This window comes from Hippocampus guttulatus, chromosome 17 (genome assembly GCF_054856545.1).
Source record: "Hippocampus guttulatus isolate MCC_2025c chromosome 17, RoL_Hgut_1.0, whole genome shotgun sequence".
In the NCBI taxonomy this organism is placed as follows: Eukaryota; Metazoa; Chordata; class Actinopteri; order Syngnathiformes; family Syngnathidae; genus Hippocampus; species Hippocampus guttulatus.
Window position 1 is genome coordinate 4,028,463 of NC_141277.1, and position 25,426 is coordinate 4,053,888.

Genomic DNA, 25,426 nt, shown 5'->3' on the forward strand with positions numbered 1-25,426 from the left:
GTCGCGCAGTAATGCGTTACGAGTAGCGTTTCATGGAGAGTGAAGGCGTGAGCGAGACTAATTGCAAAGTGTCGGGTGGTAAACCGGTGGGAAACTCAACAACACGTTTGACTTTGTGGCAATGGGAGCCCACCAAATTCAACGTGACCAAAAGTGAGTCTTGCCTCGCAGTCAAAATGGCTACTTTGGACATTTCAAAACAAATGACCGTGTTTTCCCGCACTATAAGGTTAGAATTTGGATTGTGGTGACTTTTTAGGAAAAGCCATTGAGACAAAGCGTTCTGACACTGACCCCAAAAAAAGAAATGGTTTCCCTGACAGCTTTTGGAGACTTCAAACTACTGGTCGTTATGTCACATCTTTCCTAAATCGGAAATAACTTCTCCCGTTCAGTACCCAAAGCTAATACATTCTAATTTGGTTTGTTTTGAAATCCAACTCTTGGCAAATGTCGTATTAGCTTGCTGATCACCAACTTTGAGACAGAAAGGGAGCAAGCAGGTCAGAGAAGCTGCTCTTTCTGAAGCCATCCGTCACAACTTCCAGACCCTGCATCGAATTCAGCCTCCCTGCGATTTTTTTCTTTTCCAGACGGACAAACCGCAAAAATCTTGTGACGTCAAACTCCCGTGTATTTATTTATTTAATTGTGCCGTTAATGGCAGCTTGGGAGATTGATGCCCTGCTTCTCTCGTGCATCGAGTCAAATGAAAATGCTCCAATGGTTATTCGTCATTAACGCCTTTTATTTTGTTGTAGTTTCCACACAAAAATATATAGATTGTCACATCAAATATTACTACTGTATTAGGGGATTCCATTTAGATATTTACACCTGAGAGTTCCCCTTTGTAGAACACACGTTTAAACAACAACTAAAAATGGGATTATTATGGAACACATTTCTAACCGTTCAAAAAGACTTAATGATCATTCCCCTCTCATAGTAGCTGTCTTGATTATTTGAACCACTCAGACCTATTAGGGGCTAACTCCATTGCCATTTTTTTAAGTGAAGCGCAGAACTGATTAAGAAAAGGTCTATCTTTCAAAAGAATCATTCTAAATCAAGTTTGTTTTTTTTTCGATTGGGCCAGACCATATTTGCACTCAGCACCTTTCCTGATCCATAAGCGCAACACTGGGCCAACTCCTAAGATGGCAACACCCTTGAAACGAGGGTTCACCTCAGTCTTTGTGTCGTGAAATGTGGGAAAGGCAACTTTCACAACAGCAAAACCACTCTACTGTTTTTGCTTTTCATTACACGGCAATGCAAAACAAGATCATCTTTCACTGTACAAAGCATTGACAGAGGAAAAGACTGAACTGTAATAAGTAATAATCTGTAATAATTACACTGCAATATACTTAGTCTAGTCTGGGGGTAGACAAGTCCGGTCCTAGAGAGCCGCTGTCCTGCCAGTTTTTGAAGTTTCCCTCCTTCACGCACCCGATTCAAAAGATCAGGTTCGTTATCAAGCCTCTACGGCGCTTGCCTACCCCTGCTCTCGTCTAATATCGTGAAAAACAATTCATTGCACATAGGCCCATGTGAAAAAAAAAAAATACAAATGTTTTCCCTGTTCAGAAGAACGTGTGCTCAGGTTTCCATCTGACTCGGGATGCATCAGTAGTCCTCGTGGCTGGGGCGTGGCGGTGGGCGGGACGGAGGCGGGGCTCTACACGGTGGCAAACCCTGAGGCGCAGGCGGCGCGCAGACTGAGGACAGAGTTCTGCAGGGAGGGGGCGTGTAGGAGGGCGGCGGAGGCGACTGGGGCAGCGCGGGAAGGGTAGTGGTGGGCGAGGGGGGCAAGTCCAAAACGTCGGCAGACGGGCGACGTTGGGTGCTGTAGGGCAGCGTATAGATATGCATGGAGGGGTGCTTGTAGATGGGGTAGCGGGGGGCGGCGTAGGATTTGCTTCGTGTGAAGTTGATACACTTGCCCTTGAATAAGAACAGTGGCACGATTAGAAATATATCTTGGTTGCCGAAGCGAAGTCAGAAATATGATACTGGCAGCATCTGCTGGCCTTTGGACACATCACGGACCGTCATGTAAAATGCCCCAGTGAGTGATGATCACAGATGAACAAAACATTCCTGCCAGAGCTGGAGGAGCCACTTGTTTAATGACTTCTACAGACCAAAGTACTCCTGAGGAAAATCATGAAGCTATTGTTTTAAAAAATATATATATATATTATTATTAATAACAAGCTCTATATTAATTATCTGTTAGTGGATTCCAAGAGTCACAGTCTGCTGATTAAAGAGAATGCAGCTGACACTCTTCATTTGAAGGCTTTTCATTGTCCACGTTGGATTTGTTTGGATCCCCCAAACTAAATTTCCCACTGCGAAATGAATCTAATTTATTGGCAACTGAGATTGAGGGGAATTCACTTTTTTTTGTTCACATTCTTAGTTGTTATGCAAGTGTAAAAAAATGTTATGTAAATAGTGACGTGGAACAAAAACAATTTTAGTCTGAGGCTGGATTTAAATTACATTGCCTAATTCTAATTTAACGCCATTTACAGGGTTCCCCCCAAATCTGTGAGTGATTAACGCACTCTTCTCCCTTGCCATCAAATACGTTTGTAATTGCTTATAGAATCCGGAAGATGGTAGCAAATCACTGCATGAAGCTCCTCAAGTCACTTCAACAGCAGTTTGGCCAAATTGTATGAATTAAAGGAAATCAGCTACAGAGATTCCAATTGAAAATATTTGTATTTTATTTCTTTATTTGTTTTTTTTTTGTTTTTTTACATAATGCCTCACCTTGTCTCCAGGATGAGGTCGCATGACAGACACTCTGTCATATCCTCTTCTCAGGAAAACCCAGAGAGCATCCAGTTTGCCCTGTACAACGATGACACACATGACAGTAAACTGACTGAGGAGTGCGTTGTTTGTTTTTTTAAATCCGGATGCCTCACGGCAAATTGACTGTTGGAGACGAAAACACAAAAAAATGTTCTCGGTTCATGTCTGCTCATTGAATCGTATATTTAATCTCGGGAATGCGCATTTGACAACAGACTGAGATAATGGGAGCACCTTGATGGGAGAATACCACTTCTGGGGGTGAACGGGTCTTTTCACGTGGTAGCGCGGCCGCGATGGAGGTGGCTCGGGTTCCTCCTCGGGTATCACAACTCGAGCGTTCTTGGCTTTTTCCAGCTTTGCGCCCTCCTCGGTGGAGCCCTTATCACCCCAACGGACCTGAAATTAAGACGCGTCAAACTGTTGGCTCAGCGGAAGCTAGCGATCGTGACCTCGACAAGTCAAAGTCAAATTGACCTTGAGTGTCCATTCCGCAAATCTAGTCCTGTACCGCTGCCACGGACAAGTCATGAAATCTTCAACCTGGCGGCAAGGGATTTCAAACAAAGACGTGCATAGTTTCCATCGCTCTGGTTGCGAGATCCCCCGAGAGTTCACCCCCCTCGTGTGCTTTTCCGTTATCTCCTTGACTTTCATCATGGACGACAGATGTGAATCGTGAACCCACCTAACCTCTTGGCCACGTTCGTTTGTGTGGTTCAAGCACTCGGCAATCAAGTGAAAGCCTTGCTGTCGGTTGTGATAAAGCACAGCAACGCATTCGGTCGGACTGCATTTTTGTGACCTCGCCGCGAACGTGCTTCAGCTCCCTTTTAACCAGGAAGAGTCTGTAAATGCTGACAGATGCTGTGGCTGAGCGAAAATGAAATTAATTTCAGAGTGCAACGTTTGTTTAATAAGTCGTGGCTTTTCATACCATTCGTGTTATGCAAATACGCCATCTAGTGGCTGTGAGCGGCATACAGATGACATCAGAGCACTCCAAAAATAGTATGTTGATTAATGTTCTGGCAATGTTGTGACATTTTGGCATCTCTGTCAATAAACGCGCCTTTCCCTTCAATATTTTGGAGCCCATGCACGTTTGGATGAACGCACATGTCACGGGCGAGGCTGATTTTGTGCTATCGTCTTTAAAACAAGTGCGATTTCTCTGGAAACTGCGTGAATGCCGAGGAGCTGACGTTGAACTGTGTAAATGTTGAAATGGAGAATATAGCACGAACACAATGAGAGCAGCAAGAAAGTATGAAGAGTTCGGGAAAGAGCAGATGCCAGGAATGAGCTGAACAGTTGGAATGAGTTGAGATATCTTTAAAAAGAAGAAGAAGAAAAGAAGTACATTTGCAAAAATGTTTCCATTAATTTGGGATTTATTCCAAGGAAAATGTGGAAAAAGTAATCTTGGAGCGTGTGGGGAAGAAAATGTCCCAATACGTTCTGAGCAAGTGGAACATTTTGACGTCGGACTGTTTTGAATCGGTTGCGAAATTTGGAAGGACATTTGCAGTGCGGGTCATTTCGTAAACTGGCTACGTTCATTGTGGAAAGTGGTCATGGAAAAATTGGAATTCTGTGAAATGTTTTGAGTGCAGAGGCAAGTTCTTTAATGTGGGTCTCGACAATGCGACATGAATACTTTGCTTTCACGATCGCCGTTTCGTATACCTCCATCCTTTTAATGCCTCCGACTCCTCGGCCTCCGTAGTATGAGGCATCCACGGTGGGCCATCTTCTCTTGTGAAAATCGTCCTCGTCGTCCTAGACCAGAGGGAAACCTTTCATACAGAGTCCACGACTGCACAATTCCAGCATCGCAACACAGCAAGTTCGAATTTTGTAATGTCCAACACGGCCTCAAAACCAGCCTCGTATTTGCCTCCTCAGGTAAAAAAAAAAAACAGGAATCCATTTTCTACCCGTTATTGTGTTGTCGTTTTTTTTCTTCTTCGGGAACCTCCCATTGAATATTGCACGTGTGTGATGAATTAAGCAAGCGTGCAATTGTGCTCTCACAAGTACACGCACGGATTCTTTTTTTTTTTTAATTACTTACAGAAAAGTCCTCTTCTGTCGGTGGTGGAGGTAACTCATGAATGACCTGCATGTCAATGAGAACAGAGTGAAATATGTATTAGTTTTTTTTTCAGCAACGGTCCAAAGATGTAATGTTGTTGCATGTCATAAAATTGGGGGTCCCCAGTTTAGGACAGAGTTCCATTCCTTCAGCAGCAACATAACGCGCGAGTCGGAAACGAGCTGTACTCTTTTGACTAACCTAAGCAAACATTGGTAGTCTAGTTCGGATTCCAGTAAATATTTCTATTCGCGTGACAACACTTGTCGGCCGCAAGTATAAGAAGTACGTCCATGAGTACATCATCTTACCACAGTGCAGCACAGAGGCCAGAACCACCAGAGCAGAAGAAAGATGAGCAGGAGCAGCAGGATGAGGAGAGCGATGGCCACAAAGGTGCCATCCGACTGGCCAAGAATAATATATTTGCATCATTCAGTGTATCGACATGTCTACACATCCTCTACCCCTTTATGTCCGTGAGGAGGAGTCAATGGGATGTTCTGGACACAGTCCGAACCCCCATCTCCCCCCAGCAAAAACTGGAGAATGCGTCTGTTTTCAACCAGAAACCATTAGGGGGGGTTGTCATCAAATCATGTGTAGAATGAATTGCAGAAATGGACACAAAGGATTCGACCTGCTGTCTGCGATTGATGATGAAAATATATTTCTTCATTCCAATTGGCGCCCACGGTGACAGCTCAGCTGGCCTGAGCTTCGAGGGGGGGCCGAATTTAATTTCCGAGGTATTGGCGGTAAAGCGAGGCACTTTTTTAAGGGGCGTGTGCACGAAAGTTAACTTTGAAATCACACTTTGGATTGTTTTCTAGGTCAAACTTGTCGGTTGAAATGCGGTAACATAAAGCAGGAGGTGTATAGTATGTGTGACAGATGTTTTTCATCTCATGATCAGCGGAAGTAAAATGGAACAGAACCCCCCCTCCTCACCCATTGGACTTTTCTTTCTTCTCGTCTTCAACATACTCACACAAGTGACGGCGGTAATTGTAACGGAGCTGGATATGAAACTCAGGCCGTTGTTCATGCTGACGTGAAGCGTGGCGGCCCTGCAGAGAAAAGCGAACGCATGAATTAAGACCAATGACATTTTGCCAACAACGTTGGCCAGATAATGAGCGTACACCTGTAGTTCCTTATGCATTGTGCCCTTTATCTTGGATTTTGTACATTTCACTTACGTTCCTTCTTTGTCCAAAACAGGAGCTGGGCACAGCAGGTAGGTGTCTCTCACCACCAGAGGTCTTTTCACTACGCAATGGTAAGTACAATGTGCGTTAAATATCTATATATTTCCTCTCATTTGCTGTAAAAGCGGATTTTGCTTGAATTTGACGTATTTAAACCCCGAATTGCAAATATCGTACCAACTTTGCGAACGTTGGAGTGATACGTTTGTGAAATGATGAAACCATCACGGGGTTCAAGACTTAGCGCTTTCCTGCACTTCCTCACTTGCAAGTGAGAAACGAGGCCAATGAGCAGGCCTGCGGTTTATTTACACTGGCCAAGAAGGCGAGCGTCAAACGTGTGTGCAAAGACGCCGCTCCACCTCGATGGGATCCGCTTTCCGTACTCGGACATCTGAGAAGGTTTGAGCTTTATACCAGCTGATCCTAAGCAGAGTGAGGGGATGCCGATGTGGTCTTCTTTTTTTGGGGGGGGGGGGTGGTTGGAATCATATCATGGGCCAAAACAGCGGAGTGGCTTCAATTTCCGTCACAACGAATATTTGGGCTGCTGAATGCTATTTTAAAACGGATTTGATGGACGCAATTTTAGCATAATCACTCAACGTCACGGACAATTTTTTTTTTTGGGATGTTATCTACGTACTTGGGTGTTTCCTCTGCCTCTGTCCGTTGTTTACAACCACAGCAACAGGATGCAGTACGCCCATGAAAGAGTCTTTTCGGGTATTTTATTTCCCCTGTTAAGTTGATTCACACTCACGTCTGCAGAATAAATGGGCAGCGTGAGACTTGAATGTGCCTCGCCAAACTTCTGGGAAATCTATCTGCCTCTTCTTAAAGTTTTTTTTTTTTTTTTAAACCAGCCACTTTACCCGACAACTATGCTGGGAACTAGGGCTTGGTTTGGCTCGTCATGGCGGGGATTTATATAAGACCCGCTTCATGGCGTCTTAATTCATGAGGGTTTTTTTTTTTCTTCACACTGGAAATTTTAGCTACTCCGAGCCAAACCATTTTTGCGATTTTATGTATAGCCTACGCCCGCAGCCTTGAGGCTCATTAAATGTTTCTGACCCCTAATAGGCAATCAAAATATTAGACACGCCCCCAAGATGCCTTTCCATATATGTCAGTTGGAGTATTTTGAGCGGGTACTTACTCAAAGTCACTGTGTCATTGATGCGGAAGCTGCAGAGGACTTTCTGAACGTCACGGGCATGAAAGAAACCGTTTCCCCGGATCACCACCTGGAACGATTCTGACGTAGCACCGAAGTGATTCACTCGCTTAACGGGTACAAGTGTCATCACCCTGTTCAAAGGGGTCATGTTTTCATCATGCGGCAATTCCGTTGGCGGCAATTTGGTCCGTCTCCAACATGCAACCTCGCGTAGAACAGGCAAGATTAACAATACAAATGCACTCTATGGAGAGCCAGACGACGGGAACAATATTATTGGCGAATCACGGAATCATAAAAATAAGTGGGGCACTACCTCCTGCGCAGATGTTCGAGGGCTCGACGGCCAGAATCTCAATGCACGACCTTTTCAGGATCTAGAGCCATATTAAAACATCAAACCACACAATAAGACACTTAACCACGAGTACGTTCGCCCGAATGGGAGCGCGCGGCGCATGATATCATACGGAGTCAATGATCACATGCAGCGTGTGAAAACCGTCCGTCACGGGGAAGACGTGGTCCTCGCTGTCGGCGATGGTTGACAGCTGCGGAGAGATTGTTGTCATCACCTTTGTGTGACACTTCTCTTTTTTCGCACGTCACATGAGCCGACTAGGTTCACCTGGGTCTCATTGAAGTCCTTCACTCCCACGCAGTAAACGGTGGCACCCAACTGCCGCGCTCTGCTCGCCTGAGTTTAAGGACAATAAACAACAAGTATGGGTGGACCTTAAAGGTCAGGTCACTGAAAAGTGCAGCTGGAGCGTCTCTTTGGGGATGGAACACATCTGTTGGGATTGTCACCACACAGACGTGGTCGCAAGCCAATAGCGAGTTACACCCGTACGGATGATCGCGCTGAATTTGAGCATGTCTCACCCTTGACACCGGTGGAATGTTCTGACACACCCAAAGTGAAATCTGTCCACGCGTTATACCGGACTACCGTATTTTCCGCACTGTGAGGCGCACCTAAAAGCATTCCGTTTTCTCAAAAGCCGACAGTGCGCCTTATAATCCGATATATATGGATCAATATTCTGATTTCTTGGCCGTAGGATTTTAAATGTTCTGTAAAGCGCTTTGTTACGGCTGCAGCGGTTGTGAAAGCTCGATATAAATAAAGCGGTATTGTATTCCTTTAGCGCAGCTCCATCTAGTGGATGCATAACGCAACCGCAGCCACTACTGTAACTTCTATTTTGTGCGGCTTATAATGCGGTGTGCCCTATGTACTGTATGAAAACAATTTTAAAATCGGCCATTCATTGAAGGTGCACCTTATACTCCCAAGCGCCTTATAGTGCGGAAAATACAGTGCATTCTTATCATGTACTGAAACGTGTGTGTGTGTTTCAGTTGTGTAATGTGAGTTTCAGAAGTGTTTGGGCGAGGTTAAGATGTCAGAAGGTTCTTGCCTCTCTTTGAGCCAGGTCGAATTGATTTTCCCTCAATTCGCCATCCGTCAAAGCAATTATGACGCTGGCTGTGCGGTAGCCTGATGGCAGAAAGAAAGCGGAAATGAGCACAGCAATCAAAGCATACTTGTAGAGCCTAAAAATGAAAAGTATTCAATCTGTGTGAATGTAACAACGTGTATTTGTTGTCACTCATACAAATGTTGACTGTAAAAGTAACTTGAATACCGGGGTTGGCAAAACGTGCGGATGACAAAAGTGTTGTGACTTAAAAGAAATTTGAGATACGTTGCCGCTGTAACGCAAGGAGTTCCCATATATGCTACATACGCTCGTTTATCAGCATGACAAAAACAGGCAGCTGTGGTTGCAGGTCGCTTTCGCTGCGGCTGATGGTTCCGCCAGATGGCTGAACTAAGTTGCAATGGATGGATTGATGCAAGGACTCCGCAGGAAAAGTACATGATTCACTGTGAAAAAGTCAAACTCACCATCCCCTGTGCCGTAGTAAATTTGCTCACTGGCCTGCACGGGAAATCAACGGGAATGCATTTCAACCGATCTAAAATTTGATAGTTTTCAGGATTGTTTTAGCTGGAGGAGAAAACAGAGGACTCACCTTGGACAAACCGAGGTGCATGTAGGTGTCCCCACCCGGCTGGACCATGCTGAGCTTCTCCAAGCCAGCTCGTATTTGCTCTCTGGATGAAGAATACAAATAATCAAATCAAGACAGAAGCCAAATGAAAATCCCAAATGAAGTGTGCCGATGCGGCCGGCACCTGTCTTCTGTCAGCGCCATGAGAATTCGTCCTTCTGTCGAAAAGACGATAAAAGACATCCGTAGCTGAGGACTGACAGTAAAAAAGAGATGGTTAGCCGCCTTTAGTTGAAACCGGCCGAACAAAGTCTGCGCAGCCCACCTGATAAACTTGTACGCCAGGTTGTCCACAAAGTAATAAATTTCATTCCAGTAATGTTGCACACTGCCAGATCTGAAAATGGAAAACCGACATTTTCACGAGTGAATATGGAATCGAGCAAAGAGTAAAAAAGAGAAATAATTACGCCGGCACAAATTATGAGCGTTCGCATTCCGAACGATCCGTTTTGAACAGGGAAGGTTCGCGGAAGCTAATGAACACCCACGTTTGAACGTTTTTCAAAGTGTGGGTCCACCCAAGAAAACCCCACTGAGACTACGGGTGCCTCGCAGCTTTTATTCATGAGGTTTTTTTGGGGGGTTTTTTGAGTGATAAATTCAAGTTTGAGACCAGATCCCAATTTTCCAGAAACTGAAAACACAAGACTTGAAGAATCAAGCGAGTGAATCAAGAGAAGGCTCTGCGAGCCTCTTTCCGCTTCTGCTTTCATTTATCTTCCTGCGTTGTGAGTCCCCGGCGCCGGCGCAGCCAGACGCTCTTTGGAACAGCTGGCTCTCATGGAGAAAGGGTTCGCTGGGACCGAGACGACGGCCGCAGCTGCCATCAGTGACGCGTGGCTGCAGTTTGACGAGGCAAATGCATCGTGTTTGATGATCAAATGAGCATCTTGGATTCTCATTGCTCCGCGCTTTCTAAGACACCCCCCCCCCCCAAAAAAAATGCTGTCGACTGATTTGCGAGACGCGCGTGCACGAACGGCAACGTTTATCGACTGGACCGAGGAGTGTTTGTTTGACATGGAGGCATTTATTTGAAATGGGGCATTTAATGCTCGCGCAACGGGAGGTACAAGCCACGTAAGATTTTCAACACCGGATTTTGGTGTGGACCGCTCACATAAGGATTTGCAATCACAAATATTAAACGGTTAACATTTTGATTGTTGGCCAGACCGTTTTCCCAATGGATCTGAAGAGGGGGGAGGGGGGGGGGATCTTCATATCTTTACACACCCGACACCGCAAGATCACCATCGCTCAGGATAATCTTTTCGGGGCATCTGACGATCTGGCCTTTTCTGAATTTAACCCAAAGGGGGAGGAGCAGCTCCAATTTGGTGCGATTGTTGGTCAATATGGACTTTACTTCAAGGTGGCGCGAGACATGTTGCCCGTTGGTTGATCAGCAATTGTGTCGGAATTATTTGAGGCCGCCATTTCGATGCAGAGAATGTGTCGGACGTCAAACAACAGAAGTGAAGATGCGGCGAAGCTCTGGCGGGATTCAGCGTGACAACCGTTTGGATTCGCCCCGACTTGACTTGCTTGACCGTTCCACGGACGTTGAAACCGAATACACCCGTCAGCTCTGCCTTTTACGCCAGAAAGTAAACGCGATCTTTCTCAAACATACGGCCGCACGTTGTTCCAAACATCCATACCAAAGTTAAAAAATTAACGCGGGAATATTTTTTCACATTGACTTTGCCGTCTAAATCTCAATCCAATGTACCGTTCAATGCGTCGTATTTTGTTCTGGCTTTTCATAACACAAATTCTCCTCTACGAAGTAGAACGTGACACCTGTTCAGTGCTTGAATTGTCACAAACTAGCAGACGAGGAGCATCCGAATGTCCCGTCTTCTCCGGCATTGTTTTCCATCTCATCAAGACGTAAAGACAAAAGCACTCACTTGTCTAAAACAAAGTACAGGTCAAATCCTCCGTAGCAGGACGACCCAGCTTCTCTCCCATCGTAGCTCTGTCCCGCAGTGCCGACCACAAGCGCCACCACAACAATACCCACTTCCACGCCAAGCAGGACCTGCCTGCACCAGCGCCGGGACATTCCTCAGAATTTGGAGAAGAAGAAAAAAAAAAAGCCTCGTCCTGTGTATCACTTTAGGAGGATGTAAACATGAGTGCGCTCCCAAGGTTTTGTCCCTCAACTTCAATCAGCGGCAAGCGCGGACGCAACCCGTCATGCTGTAAAAGTATGAAAGCGTCTGGAGGCAGGCTCCCATCTCCTCAGCAACAGATGTGAGCAGGACGAAGGGGGAGTGACTCGCCCATCCTCCCTTCTCTCCCGCACACGATCCTGTCAACATGAGTGCCATAACCTCACGCCACCTTACATAATGCATAACAGTAACACACATTTCATCTCGTAAGAATAAAACACGGCACTTCCTTGTATTTCAATTGACTGTTTTATATTTGGAGCCTCCATGTTATTTTCTTCCACGTTTATTTGTAGGGCGGCCCGGTGGGGCGACTGGTTAGCGCGTTGGCCTCACGGTGCAGAGGTGCAGGGTTTGATTCCTGCCTTCCTGTGTGGAGTTTGCATGTTCTCCGTGTGCCTGCGTGGGTTTTCTCCGGGTACTCCGTTTCCTCCTACGTTCTAAAAGCATGCATGGCAAGTTAGTGGCACGCTAAATTGTCCGTAGGTATGAGTGTGAGCACGGATGGTTGTTCGTCTCTGTGTGCTTTGCGATTGGCTGGCAACCAGTTCAGGGTGTAACCCACCTACTGCCCGAAGACAGCTGCAATAGACTTAAGCACACCCCGCGACCCTTGTGAGAGTAAGTGGATCAAAAAATGGATGTATAGAAGTTTAGCCTGTTGCTATTCATACTACAGGATAAATCATGGCTTCCTGCGAGTATATTGGCGTTTAAATGCCCATATTTTGTCATGTAAAATTGGAGGGTTCCCTCAATCAATGTTCTGAGACACTGGGGAAATACACATTATTTTAATTTTGTTCAGCAAGATGTCTCAACTCATCCTTAGTCTTTAGTGCCACTCAGTGGTGAAAATGTAAATTGCAATTCATCACACCTGACGGTGTACCGTATTCACACCCAAAAAAAATGTCCTTTGGTGCGTAGGTTCGAGCAAAAAGACCCCCCCCCCCCCCCCCTCCGGTTCATATTCATCACTCTACTTTTTGTAAGTGAACTCTATTCTGTTCACAAATCGACACGTATGACGATCTCTTTGGGCAGAACCAAAAGCGCAAACCCGGAAATTGAGAAGTATATAATTCCTACGTGCTCCCTTCTTTCTCTGGATTTTTCTGCTGTTATTACAGCTGCAAAATATTTTGGAATGTCAAGAGCAGGTCATTCGGTGCACGTTTTGCGTCGCTATTTTTTTCCCCTCATCACAGCGTCGCCGAATGCGTGCAGGAACCCGCAGGAGAGTGTGATCTGCATGCAAACCCGCCGACCACTATAATCAATAAGATATCACGAGTCCTAATCGTTACATCGTGCATTTTCCACGATGTGTCAATTCATTTTTAATCGGCGTACGGGCTGTCAGTTGCTTGCTTTTGACCCCTGAGGATTAGCCAAATAATTTTAATGCTCTATCCAAATCGCCATGTCAGCAACCAGCTGGCGGAACATTTTCTAATTGCTGATGGAAAACCACCCGAAACAATTATAAATGTTATCGAAACAGACGTTCAAACTCCCACTTAAGGTAATCTTCCCACCAAATTGACCATGGACACGTTTAAAAACAAGTTTGACGCAACCTTGGTTCACGTTCATTTTCAACACGGTATTTTATGTTGAAGGGTGGGAGCACATTTTCTGCTGGTTATATTTATTTTAGGATCATTTATCATACCCGCTAACTCTTAATCACAAATAACCAATGTTTAATTTAATGACCTGTGTTTTTTGTTTATAGGTACGCCGTGGCTGTTCATCGTCTGAAACTGTCTTCCCCCCCCCAACAAGGTAAAAAAAAAAAAAAAGCAAACTAAGCTACAGATATGAAATCGCTTTTTTTTTTTAAATTACTCGGTCAGCACCGGGGAAAATCCATAAAAAGTGCCTACACAGCAAGTAGAAGATGAAAAACTGATGTTGTGTCTTCCGCAGCTCAATATCTGTTTACATCTGTAGTCCTTGTTCCAAGAGTTGCGGAAAAACAGATGTTAGTGATCGCTTTGGAACCAGAGTATATTTGCTTTCGAATCGGACCGTTTTGCTTCTACATTAAGCTAACAGTGATTTTGTATTTCTTCGTTGGATTTTTTTTTTCCTCTCGTGAGTGACTTTGTGGTGAACTTTATGCAACGTATTTGAACATTGCTTTGTTCGAATCGTGCATTTCAGTTTCAAGATAGCTCTGCCGTGAATTTATGTGCACATTTTAAAATTAGAATGGCTGAATTAAAGCAAAATTTTACCCTTCCGGTCAAAGTTAGTGAAAGCCCAATTATCTTGTGTCTCTCGAAGATTCCCCCCCTCCCCCCATGTTGTTGAATGTGATATGCTCAGAAAATTGTCTGGCCTATAATTGTGAGCTGTTTTGGGGGGTTCTTTTCCACTCGTGACTTCCTTTAATTTGAAAGACACAGCACAGCTCTTCTCTCCGGTAGTTGCCTGGAGACTGGAGGTCACTGAGGCCAAGCTGAAGCAGTGGCGGGGCGCCTGTAAAATGCCTCTGACTTCAAAAGTACACTGCTGAGTCGACATTAATTTACACTCACCATTTGCATGAGTGAATTCACTGAGAGAAAGAAAATGGCCCATTCTATTCTTTTTTTTTTTTTTTTCTTCCATTGAGACTTTCCACCACCTCGGCACACACTGCAAATGCGACATGAAATATGTTTCCATCTCAATTGTGTTTGTCAGGCATCCTGAACGGGTGATTAGTTTTACTTTTATTGAAATTATTTTCACACTTCCAGAAGGTTTAAAATTTTACTTTTAATGCCTGGATGGTTAAGACACCATCTCTCGAATTATAACAACTAACATTTTGGACAAACCGGCAGCCTGAATTGAGAAAAACAGTTCATTATTTTCCAAATCGTGAAAAGAATTCATCATTGTGCTTTAGTCATGATTCTTTCGCCTTTGTGTCCCTAAACAGTATGTCCTTAGAAAAATTTTACTGACACCAAATTTTGATTATTCAGATTTTATTCAGTATTTTGCTCATATCATTGCCATTCAACACTTTTTTGTTTGTTGTTACTCTGCTTACATGTCATCTGACAGTAGGTGACATCAGATGCGTGTTTGGCAATGAAGGGTGGCATGTGTGTGTATGTGCGCACGAGCATGCACTCGGTCCTGAATGTCCACTAATCTCTGCAGCCGCATGGAGATCTGAAAGAGGATAAAAAAAAGTAGCTCTTAAAAAAAAAAAACTAAATAAATCACATTGTCGAGGAACTCTTGCCGTGAATTTTCCCCCTTTAGCAATCTACTTTTTGTTTGAATTCCGCTTGAGTTTTTCCTTTTTAAATAATGCTCTTTGCTTTTGCATACCTTTTTTTGTTCAGTTTGCGGGTCTCTCATACGGCCGATGGGGACGACCTGGAAGCAAAACTTCAGTACGTGGACGATGAGATTGATTACAAGGATCCCTGCAAAGCCGGTAAAAGCATTTGATCTCCTCTTTCAGTTTCATATGTATTTTTACTTGTGTATTTATTTATTGCAACAAGGTTGACGGTTCATAGTTGTATCCATCTACTCAGGCATTGAGTCATTTAAGACCAACTCTTTGAATTGAAAATTGAATAATATTAAGTATTCAATCATTTTTCTAGTTGTAAAAACATGATCGACTTTACCTCCATTCGGTACACCTTCGGATTCTATTGAGATTCTCTATAAGTGCTGCCGCACATATTTTAGCCTTTAGAAAGAAGGTAATGCTCCGTTTTGATTGACGCTTTAAGTATGCATGGGTGTTCATTCATAAGGCTGGGCGATACGGCCCAGAAATCATTTTGCGGTTTCAATTGCACCCCTTCACGGTAATTGAATATATCACGATGCAGCATGATGGTTAAAAATATTCTTCATGAACAATAATAAACCATTTCATTTTATTAATTGCGTCGTCCTAAAGTGATCAGATAAATAACAATGACGGCGCGAATATTAATCGGGATAACATTCGTCATGCAAATCTCAAATCAGAATTAAGTTAGCGCTCCCCGGTGCAAAATAGTGCAAATAAAAAGAATGCAGCTGATATTTGAAACGAAAACGGTCGGCAATAGGCTTTCCGTTTAGTTTCCCGGTATACATTCAAATATCTGTGTCGTCGCAGCAGTATTTACATAAAACTCACATCAATGATGACTACGAAGTTGTCACTAATAGTCAGTGAATTGTCAACAAGTTAAAGCACCACAAGAAATGTTTATGGTCTCATGGGCCGAGTAATTAATTGGTCAATTATGGAGTCTCAAGTTGTTTTGGGGTTCCTTTCCACTCGTGACTTCCTGTCAAAGCCAACACACACCAGCACTCTTCTCCACAGTAGTTGCCAGGAGACTGGAGGTCGTTGAGGCCACACTGGAGCAGCGGTGGGTGCCTCTGGCTTCAAGGGGTGGGGCTCACACGGCAGGATTGAAGGGGTAGGGGGGGGGGGCATTTGCACATAACATTTGCATGAGTGAATTCCTTAAATAAAAAGGTCCATTATGTCTTTTCATTGTGACGTTCCACCTTTCCAAAGGTTGTTAGCGCACACTGCAAAATGGACTATTGGTATTCCTCAAGCAACATGACGTCTTTATTCTTCAGGATGTGCGGTCACATGAGTGGAAATAAATGTTAATCACACAGAGTGCACTTATGACACTCAGGGAGACGTGTGCAACTTGATAGATCCAATATAAGAGCTGGATAGAAAAATTCTGCCTTTACTAAAATGATACGACGCAAATTGTGGGTAACCTTCAGAAAAGCGTGTCCAGAGTATCCACTTACTCGGCTCCAGAGAGCCCCGTGTGTGTTTTAAGAGAGAGTTACAGTAGGTAAGGGGTGAACATGCATTTTTCATGTAGCGCTCACTTAAATTGTATTTAGAAAAATGACACGATAATGTAAATTGTATGGACAATGTTCTCTCGCTACTTTACGGTTTGGTTATTGAGGATGCACACCATTGCAGATTTTTATTTTTATTTTTTCGAACTTCCCCTGTAAGAAAATACGGTTGTGATTAAAGGGCATCACCTCACCTAGTGCTGTTCCTAATATTTTGCCTCAAAGACATGGAATGTGTCCATTGAAGGGTCTGTTATGTGTGGCTGTGATATACATTTTCCCACCTGCCCTTTTGAAGCTGCCTTTTTGGGAGACATTGCCTTGGACGAAGAAGAACTCCTCATATTCAAAGATGCTCTCAGAACAGAAAGCGCCCGACTAAATAACGCCGCATCAGGTATCGCGACACTGCACATTTGTTGGTTGGATGTGATGTAATGTCATGAGCGAGTACCGGTACTTGGTATCGGTCAGCACTGAATTCTCAAGTATGGTACTCGGTCTGATCAAAGTGATATCGGTGCATTCCTAATAATATTTTATGGTGGACCACAATATCGTTTCTAGTTGTGTTGCCGATCCCTTTCACGATGTCTTAACATCTCCACTCTCATCGCCATAGTCGGAAGTAAGCGAGCAGCAGTTAGGCAAAGCTCCCGTCAGCATCCCAGCGGACGGAGGAGGAGGAGGAGGAGGGCGGCCACTTCCAGATCTGAGCGGATTTGGCCCGACAGCCTCATCCCGTATGTGATCAGCGGTAATTTCAGCGGTAGGTTCCGCCTGACGATGACCGCCACATCTTGAAGCAGTCAAACTCTGATTCATAGTTTCTTTGCAGGTAGTCAGCGAGCCATTTTCCGCCAGGCCATGCGTCACTGGGAGAAGCACACTTGTGTAACGTTCATGGAGAGGACGACTGAGGAGAGCTACATTGTTTTCACATACAGACCTTGCGGGTGAAGTGGATGACTTCTTATTTATCAGAGTGAAAAGCGGGGCATTTTGGGGAGGGCGGGGTTTAATGGAGATGCTGGGGCACTGAACAGTGTCTCCCCCCCCCCCCCTGCAGGTGTTGCTCTTATGTGGGAAGAAGAGGCGGTGGTCCCCAGGCCATCTCTATCGGGAAAAACTGTGATAAGTTTGGCATCGTGGTGCACGAACTTGGCCATGTGATCGGTTTCTGGCACGAACACACAAGACCAGACCGGGACGAGCATGTGAGCATCAACAGGGACAACATTCAACAAGGTATTGAATCACGAGTTGAGTGCAATAAAAGGGAACCTGACCATCTCGACGTTCCCACAATGTCCGCTGACGGTCTGTCCATCAACAGGGCAGGAATACAATTTCCTGAAAATGGAACCTGGCGAGGTTGACTCACTCGGTGAGCTGTATGACTTTGGCAGTGTCATGCATTACGCCAAGAATACGTTCTCAAGGTTTGCACAACATTCTGCTGAAAGTTGCATCGATGCGGCGGTTCTCACACTTTTTACACCAAGTACCACCTCCAAAATCTTGAGCTCCCTCGCGCGCTAACATTGTGGGCCAACTTTCAAAGACGGTAGCGTAGTCGGCCTAGGTGTTCATCATATTTGCTTTGTTGTAAGCGACTGTAACATGCACATTTGAACATCAACAGTGAACCTTGAATGTAGTTCAACTCACTAATCAACAACCCCCCCACCCCCTCCCCACCAAAAAAAGGAATGGCAGCATAATGTACACCAGTTGACCGTTATAGCCACTAGCTTCACTTTGTCTAATGTACAGTATTTATCTTCATGGCCAATTTTCACTTCTGTTCATGTCTATCAAGTACGTTTATTTATTTTTTTCCCCCCTCCCTGTTGCTTTCCTGTCTTTTTTTTTGGGGGGGGGGGGTAATGACTCATGGAGGCAAGCCAGGTTGCATAAAAGCACCGCATTGCAGGCTTTGTTGAATAATTTGAGCTGGACTGGCCGTTTGTACTCCTGGCATTCAGGCGCGCGCTCCGCTGATTAGGCGACCAAAAGCCCCCCACCCCATTCAGAGCGCTGTGTTTGCACATGCCTGCCATTCGCGGGTGTATCACCATGGGAACCGCACGTGTGAGCCCTGAACCCACTGAGAGATGATCAAAAGATTATCAATAACTCAACCAGGGCCTCTGCATGTTAAAACACGGATCGCTTTTTTTGGTTTAAACTCTGTTAATTACTCACTTTGTTGTTATTATTTATTCTATTTGATTGACACAGAAGGGTTTTCTTGGACACAATTCTGCCCCGTTATGATGTTAATGGAGTGCGACCCTCTATTGGACAGCGGCTCAAACTTAGCAAAGGAGACATTACACAAGCACGAAAACTCTACAAATGCGCAAGTGAGATGCATTTTGTTGTGCTTTTAAAAAAAGAAAAAATGCAAAAGAATCTCATTTTTGATATTCCCGCAACTTGAATAATGTTATGCTGATGACAGGATGTGGAGAGACTTTGCAAGACAGCGCCGGAAACTTCTCCTCCCCTGATTTCCCCAACGGCTACTCGGCATATGTTCATTGTGTGTGGAGGATCTCGGTCACACCTGGAGAAAAGGTTAGAACAATGATGACAATTTTAGTTCACGGCATTTGGTACATGCGCACAATCGAATGAGATCTAAAACAAAAGCTGCAGTGACAGCTGTTGGATGGAAGTTGGTGAATGTGAAGAAAAATGCCTTCATTCTGTCTTGAACTTTCAGTTCAGAATAAGAATTTGTTGTTGTTGTTTATTGAACATAAAACATATACAGTAATAATTTGACAGAAAAGAAGGTAGATAAAATAGTAAAAAGAAAGAAATCAGTCTTCATTCAACACAGTTATTATGTTCAAGGGAGTAGGAAGAAGTAAAAAACTTATCTAGTCCTACCCCGTTATATGTTTATATCTAATAAATCATTTTTATATCAATCAGAAAAGTAAGAAGAAAGAAGTCTCCATTAAGGCTCATACTTTACCCTTAACCGTGATATTTTTACAACTTTTGGTTTGTATCGGGATTATATACATCCACACCCTGGCACTCTTGTCAATTTTCTCTTGTATTCATAATGGATATTTCAATACCTTTCTCTATTTATCAACTTAGTTCTGATTTATCATTATTATTAATTTGAATCTTAATTGTCATCGCACAGTTTTCTTCAGATTTCCATGACCCGACTTGGGTTATTTTTTTTTCGAGTGAATCAAGCATGAATGTGTAATTGTATTTACTTCCGCAAGAGGGCGTCGATACAGTCCAAAAAAAAGTGACCGGCACAGTATTGCAGCCGCCGACGCTGCTATTTCTCTTTCAGATCTTTCTAAATTTCACTACCATGGATGTCTTCGAGAGTCCCTCGTGCTGGTACGACTACGTGGAGGTTCGAGACGGCTTCTGGAAAAAAGCTCCACCGAAAGGTTTCTAACTGTGAAGAAGCCTCTGAATAAACTTGTGATTCCTGACTCGCTTTCGGGAAGGTCACGTCATATCCTCCGTCAGGTCGTTTCTGCGGAAACGCAGTACCAGATGTGATCGTCTCAAGTGACAGTCGACTCTGGATTGAATTTAGGAGCAGCAGTAGCTGGGTGGGAAAAGGCTTCTCGGCCATCTATGAAGGTACAGCGCACGTGATGTCGCCACACCCGTGTCAAATCTTGTGTGAGGTTGAAATGTCACGTGCCATCTTTCCGTGCAGCCGTCTGTGGCGGGGAGGTGGTGCGGGACAGCGGCCAGATTCAGTCCCCCAACTACCCCGATGATTACCACTCCAACAAAATGTGTGTGTGGAAAGTCACGGTGGCAGAGGGTTATGAAGTGGGGCTCGCCTTTCAGTCGTTTGAGGTAAAAGATGCACTTTTCTCCCACTAGTGAGGCCCTTGAAATGAAAAGATGAATACACAACATGAGATCGCCATTTCAGATAGGATTCCCGCGTGTTTGTGCATTACTAAGGTTTTTGTAACAGGAGGCCACATTTTTGTGCGAGCAAATGTATCGGAGCAGATCGACGTAGAAATCGAAAAGAGTTCAATTCTTTTTTGGAAAAGTTCCACTTCTTGCCCCGATGAACTATTTGCCGGGATGTTTTACGCGGTAGCCTACCTCGGGTTACGCAATGTCTCCTTTCCGAATGTTGATGTTGGCCGCAGCTTGAGACTCACGACGGCTGCGCCTACGACTATGTGGAAGTGAGGGACGGAGGCTCGGCACGCAGCCCGCTGCTCGGCCGCTTCTGCGGCTGCGACAAACCAGACGACATCAAAAGCAGCACCAACCAACTCTGGCTCAAGTTTGCTTCAGACGTCTCGGTCAATAAGGCCGGGTTCTCTGCCACGTTCTTTAAAGGTCTGTGTCCCACATGCCAATCATTGCTACTTCTTTCTTCCCCCCCCCCCCTTGCAAAAACTACAACCTATTCCCCGCTCTTCGCTTTTCAGAGATGGATGAGTGTTCCCAACCTGATAATGGCGGCTGTGAACAGCACTGCCTGAACACTCTGGGCAGCTACAGATGCGCCTGCGATCCTGGATATGAACTGGCCACAGACAGGTCAAGCTGCGAGAGTGAGCACTCCACTCTGAAAAATCTCAGCATGACGCCAAACATTCAAATAATGAAAATCTAGCACAGAGAGACCATGCGCGTCTGCAGCATTATTTAGATGGCGCGGAGTCTACTGTTCCTAAAAAGGTCTGGTTGTTCACCCCCCCCCTTAGGTCAGTATAGCTGACAAAATGGCGGAATCTCAAGATATAGTAGTTAGGACAAAAACAAGAGCATGCACGTGTTGCTTTCTGTCGCGTGTAGACCGTTTGCTAGGTGGCGTTTTGGGGCTTCGAGTCACATATGGAATAGAAAGCGGATGTTCAACAAGCGTTGGTGGTATAGTGGTTAGCATAGCTGCCTTCCAAGCAGTTGACCCGGGTTCGATTCCCGGCCAACGCAAGACCGTTTCAAATTTTCAGTCGTGTGGTGTTTAGCAAGCAAAAGCACAAAATGTGCAATTTTACGTGAGGCGGGGTGTCACTCATTTTTAAATGTAAAAGCAAAAAAAAAGAAACATTTCCTTCCATCAGCAGCAGCCTGCGGCGGCTTTCTCAGCGAAATGAACGGCTCCCTCACCACCCCCGGGTGGCCTAAGGAATATCCGCCCAACAAAAACTGCGTGTGGCAGCTGGTGGCACCCATCCAGTACCGCATCACTCTCGTGTTTGACGTGTTTGAGACCGAAGGCAACGATGTCAGTATAAAAGCCTTTCGCGGCGTGACAACCCGTCACGGCTTTCCAAGCCTAAATTAAAATTTGCCGCCATCAGGTTTGCAAATACGATTACGTGGAGGTGCGCAGCGGCGCCGGCGCCAACTCCGAGCTTCACGGGAAATTCTGCGGAGCGGAGAAACCCGAGGTCATCGCCTCGCTGCACAACAACCTGAGGGTGGAGTTCAAGTCTGACAATACCGTCTCCAAGAGGGGATTCAAGGCTCACTTTTTCTCTGGTAGCGTGACAACTTTGATGGACGAACTGTGACGAGATGTAGGATTGATTTTTTTTAACCCGCCAATTGGATTGCCTCTTTATAATTTTACGGCACATAACGCTGCCTTGTGATTTTCCGCCCTCTGTTTATTTTGCACGTTTTCATCCTGGCGCGCCGAGCCTTTGTGCCCGTCCGTGTTTTGCAGATATGGACGAGTGCTCGCAAGAAAACGGCGGTTGCCAGCATGAATGTGTGAACACCATGGGAAGCTACAGATGTCAGTGCCGCAGTGGCTACATGCTGCACGACAACAAGCGCGACTGCAAGGAAGGTGCGTGCGCGTGGCGCCGCGATCCACTGGGGTGTTCTTTTGACCACCCCCTCGAAAAAAAAAGAGCGCTGGTTTACTTTCGCGTGAACCCTTTCATGCACCGTGTAACCTGATGACATGAAAAGCTGTCCACTGTATCGGTTTTATTTTACACATGATGTCGAATGACCGTAACATCTTCTATTGTAAAAATCTGTGCTTTTTTTTTTTTTTAAAGCTGTGGACGAAACGAAACAAAAACAATTCCTTCGACATCTGGCAAACACAAATGCTGCCAAGTACAGGAGAAGAGGAAACGAAGCAGCTGCCAAATGACGCAGTTGACATTGCGGTTGTTGTGAAATGTGTTCTCTTGTCTTTTTCCAGCGGGCTGCGATCTCGCGCTAAACGGCGCGTCGGGCACAGTCAGCAGCCCCAACTGGCCTGAGAAATATCCCAGCAAGAAGGCCTGCACTTGGACTCTGTCCACCACTCCGGGCCATCGGATCAGACTCGTAAGGAAAAAAAACAAAAAAAAAACAACCTGCTGTACGGGGTCACGGTGTTTTCTGAGCACGCTGTGCTTTTTTTTTTTTTTTTTTCACTCTCAGGCCTTTAACGACATCGACATGGAGGCTCATCTGGAGTGTGCTTACGACCATTTGGAAATCTTTGACGGGAGCAATGTCCGTGCCCCGAGACTGGTTCGCGTCTGCGGTACCGGGAAGCCTTCTCCCGTCATCTCCAGTGACAACGCCTTGTTCTTGCGTTTCTTCTCGGACAACTCGGTGCAGAAGAGAGGCTTTCTTGCCTCCTATACAGCAGGTGATAAAATTCCATCAAATGTCGTCTGATTGCTTCACAAAAGGAGGATTGATTCTTTCTTCTTTTTTTTTTTCTTCAAGGCTCCTCTTTTTCACTCTCTAATTTTGTGGTCGCTCCAGAATGCGGAGGAAACCTTAGCGCTGAGGTCAAGACAAAAGATTTGTACTCTCATGCACAGTTTGGAGACAACAACTATCCGGGCGGCTCCGACTGTTTGTGGGTCGTCTCCGCCGAGAAGGGTTACGGAGTGGAGCTTCTCTTTCAAGTGTTTGAAATCGAGGAGGAGCCCGACTGCGGCTACGATTATGTGGAGCTCTACGACGGGGCTGACATCAAGTCCCCGAGGCTGGGCCGGTTCTGCGGATCGGGGGTAAACGAATGCTCAAAATAGCAAGCATACCCCTGTCCACAACCAACCGCTGTATCTTTTCAAATAGTTTCCTTCGCTGTCGATGTACAGTTTAAAGAGTCGACGCCGTGCCTCGAATTGATGCATACGGAGTGACGCGGCAGAACGTGACTAAAATGGACCATTGCGGGGGAAAATAATTGGTCACTCTTTGCCGTTCACCAACCGATTGAGGGCTGCACATCTACCGACATGCCGCAGAAACAAAAATTTAAGTAGTCTGGTACAATCAGGGCTGTACGAATTGAATTGGGACTGATCCGTAAATTCCAACTCGATTCTTCGATTCAAATTGAGGTGGCAAACAGGAAGCAGAATTGCAATTGCAGGAAGCACAATCGAAATTAAAGTCTTCAACAGTGAAACTTTACGGAATCAACCTAATTACATGAATTTCATACAAATATTATTGTAAGGACTTTAAGTAAATAATTATCGTTGAAGTGTCGTCAGTTTTTTTCATTCACATTGAAAGCCCACTCAGATAAAACAGATCATTAAAATTGTAAACACGTTGAAATTGTTTGATAAGACGGTAGAACGACGCTTGCTTGATCGAGGTCGCCGAAAATGGCCGAGCCCAAACATTTTGTTTGGAAAATTGTCCCGCTCTCACTGACACGAGACGAGAATGACTTTTCTCTGAAGCGCATTGAATTCACTTCCCGAAATTCAATTTCAGTTCAACATCGTGTAGGCTGGAGTCACTTGAAATTCAGTCCATTTCTATCACGGAGTCCCGCTTTTTCCATGCACACTCCACCAAGCCCCCCCCCTCTCCCCGTTGGGAGACCTCCTTCAAATAAACACATTGTACTGCGTCCACTGTGGACTCCAGTAAATCGACTTCCCCTGCCGCCATACGTGACCGCACATTTCTTCAAATTCTCACGTTGATGCGTGTGTGTGTGTGTGTGTATTTTTTTTTTTTCTTCCTCCTCAGGCCCCGGAGGAGATCTACTCCGCTGGGGATTCCCTGGTGGTAAAATTTCACTCGGATGACAGCATTGGTAAAAAAGGTTTTCACCTGCACTACACAAGCACCAAATTTCAGGACACTCTACACGTGAGCAAGTGACTCTACGAAAGCCAAAAACTTGCTCCACTTAAACATTTTGTCCGCCGCTCCCATTCCGGCGGCGAGGAGCAGACATGTGGAATCGCACCCCAACACCCGCGAATGTACCACTTAAGTCTGTTCGAGTGAAGCAAGATGACATATTTTACTCCGTGTGTTACAGCTTTCAGATAAACGCTAAGGACTAGTTTTCAACAAGGATTTGGGACTTTTTATTTTTTATTTTTTATTTTTGCCTCACACAGCCTGTAACGACCTTTTTTTGTGGCCTGGTGAAGATTTAAAATGCAGACGTCGTGGAAAAACAGCGGTTCTTTTTACATGAGATCCAGTGCAAGAGCTGTCTCGTGCTTGGTAACTCGTATAAGAAATTGATTGTCTGTATGACGCAAGGCACTTTTAGCGCCGACGTTCAGTAAATATCCTCGAGTTGGGATGAATTGCGTTGGAGCGTTTTGGGTTGAGCAAAAGCGCTTTCGGCAGTGTCGGCGAATGTGGTTGATGTTATTCATTCTGTGCCGCGTCGCATTGTGTCTGAGGTCACATGATCACGTTTGATCAATGCAGTTGAGTTGCTTTGAGTGTTTCTGCACATCGAGTTTGTGGGGCTGGGGGGCAATGTTAGTCCCGCTATTTGCTTTACTTGCACTAAAATGATAACCCGCAATTTTCCTGTGTCACCTTCTTCACTTCATTGCCAGTTGCGATTTTGTTTCAAGCTCGTAATCGGAACATTGTGTGACGTAGCTACCGACGGAAAATGTGGTAGTTTGTTGTTCGTATAATAATAATAATAATAAATCTGACATTTTCCAAAATGACAAACGGTATCCCGTACTGTTTTTTTGTTCACATA

At 45.0% G+C, this 25,426-nt stretch overlaps 3 protein-coding genes and 1 non-coding gene across 7 annotated transcripts in view; 3 read left to right on the forward strand and 1 right to left on the reverse strand.

Annotated features, from left to right (window-relative positions):
* Window positions 1-13,382, forward strand: part of aak1b (AP2 associated kinase 1b) — a 31,617-nt gene extending 18,235 nt beyond the window's left edge. Inside the window, exons 21-22 of the transcript XR_015103570.1 lie at window positions 6,158-6,215; window positions 13,337-13,382. The gene's annotated coding sequence lies outside the window, so the exon portion shown is untranslated. The remainder of the gene's footprint in view (window positions 1-6,157; window positions 6,216-13,336) is intronic.
* antxr1b (ANTXR cell adhesion molecule 1b) lies at window positions 728-11,621 on the reverse strand. Its single transcript, XM_086135695.1, has 18 exons — window positions 11,329-11,621; window positions 9,675-9,746; window positions 9,534-9,605; window positions 9,371-9,452; window positions 9,243-9,276; window positions 8,752-8,831; window positions 7,956-8,024; window positions 7,798-7,878; window positions 7,644-7,704; window positions 7,307-7,405; window positions 6,136-6,205; window positions 5,925-6,003; window positions 5,245-5,340; window positions 4,913-4,957; window positions 4,525-4,617; window positions 3,070-3,234; window positions 2,791-2,871; window positions 728-1,950 (listed from the first exon to the last, which is right to left on the reverse strand). The coding sequence occupies exons 1-18, from the start codon at window positions 11,481-11,483 to the stop codon at window positions 1,633-1,635; spliced, it is 1,752 nt and encodes a 583-aa protein (XP_085991821.1). The 5' UTR covers window positions 11,484-11,621; the 3' UTR covers window positions 728-1,632.
* Window positions 11,607-25,395, forward strand: LOC147191559 (bone morphogenetic protein 1-like). 4 transcript variants are annotated; one of them, XM_086135682.1, is made up of 22 exons: window positions 11,607-13,123; window positions 13,337-13,386; window positions 14,949-15,043; window positions 16,751-16,849; window positions 17,075-17,221; window positions 17,291-17,408; window positions 17,522-17,700; window positions 17,789-17,894; window positions 18,697-18,821; window positions 18,920-19,035; window positions 19,784-19,886; window positions 19,969-20,085; window positions 20,165-20,310; window positions 20,619-20,814; window positions 20,907-21,032; window positions 21,546-21,709; window positions 21,786-21,966; window positions 22,154-22,279; window positions 22,646-22,773; window positions 22,870-23,083; window positions 23,203-23,453; window positions 24,436-25,395. In XM_086135682.1, the coding sequence occupies exons 1-22, from the start codon at window positions 13,088-13,090 to the stop codon at window positions 24,568-24,570; spliced, it is 2,958 nt and encodes a 985-aa protein (XP_085991808.1). In that variant the 5' UTR covers window positions 11,607-13,087; the 3' UTR covers window positions 24,571-25,395. The 4 variants fall into 4 exon arrangements, with proteins under 4 accessions (XP_085991808.1, XP_085991809.1, XP_085991810.1 ...); XM_086135683.1 differs by having other exon boundaries at window positions 21,549-21,709; XM_086135684.1 differs by lacking the exons at window positions 11,607-13,123; window positions 13,337-13,386 and having other exon boundaries at window positions 14,899-15,043; window positions 23,164-23,453.
* On the forward strand, window positions 21,343-21,414 carry trnag-ucc (transfer RNA glycine (anticodon UCC)). Its single transcript has one exon. It is a non-coding gene; the product is annotated as a tRNA-Gly (tRNA).
* Window positions 25,396-25,426: the final 31 nt, after the last annotated feature.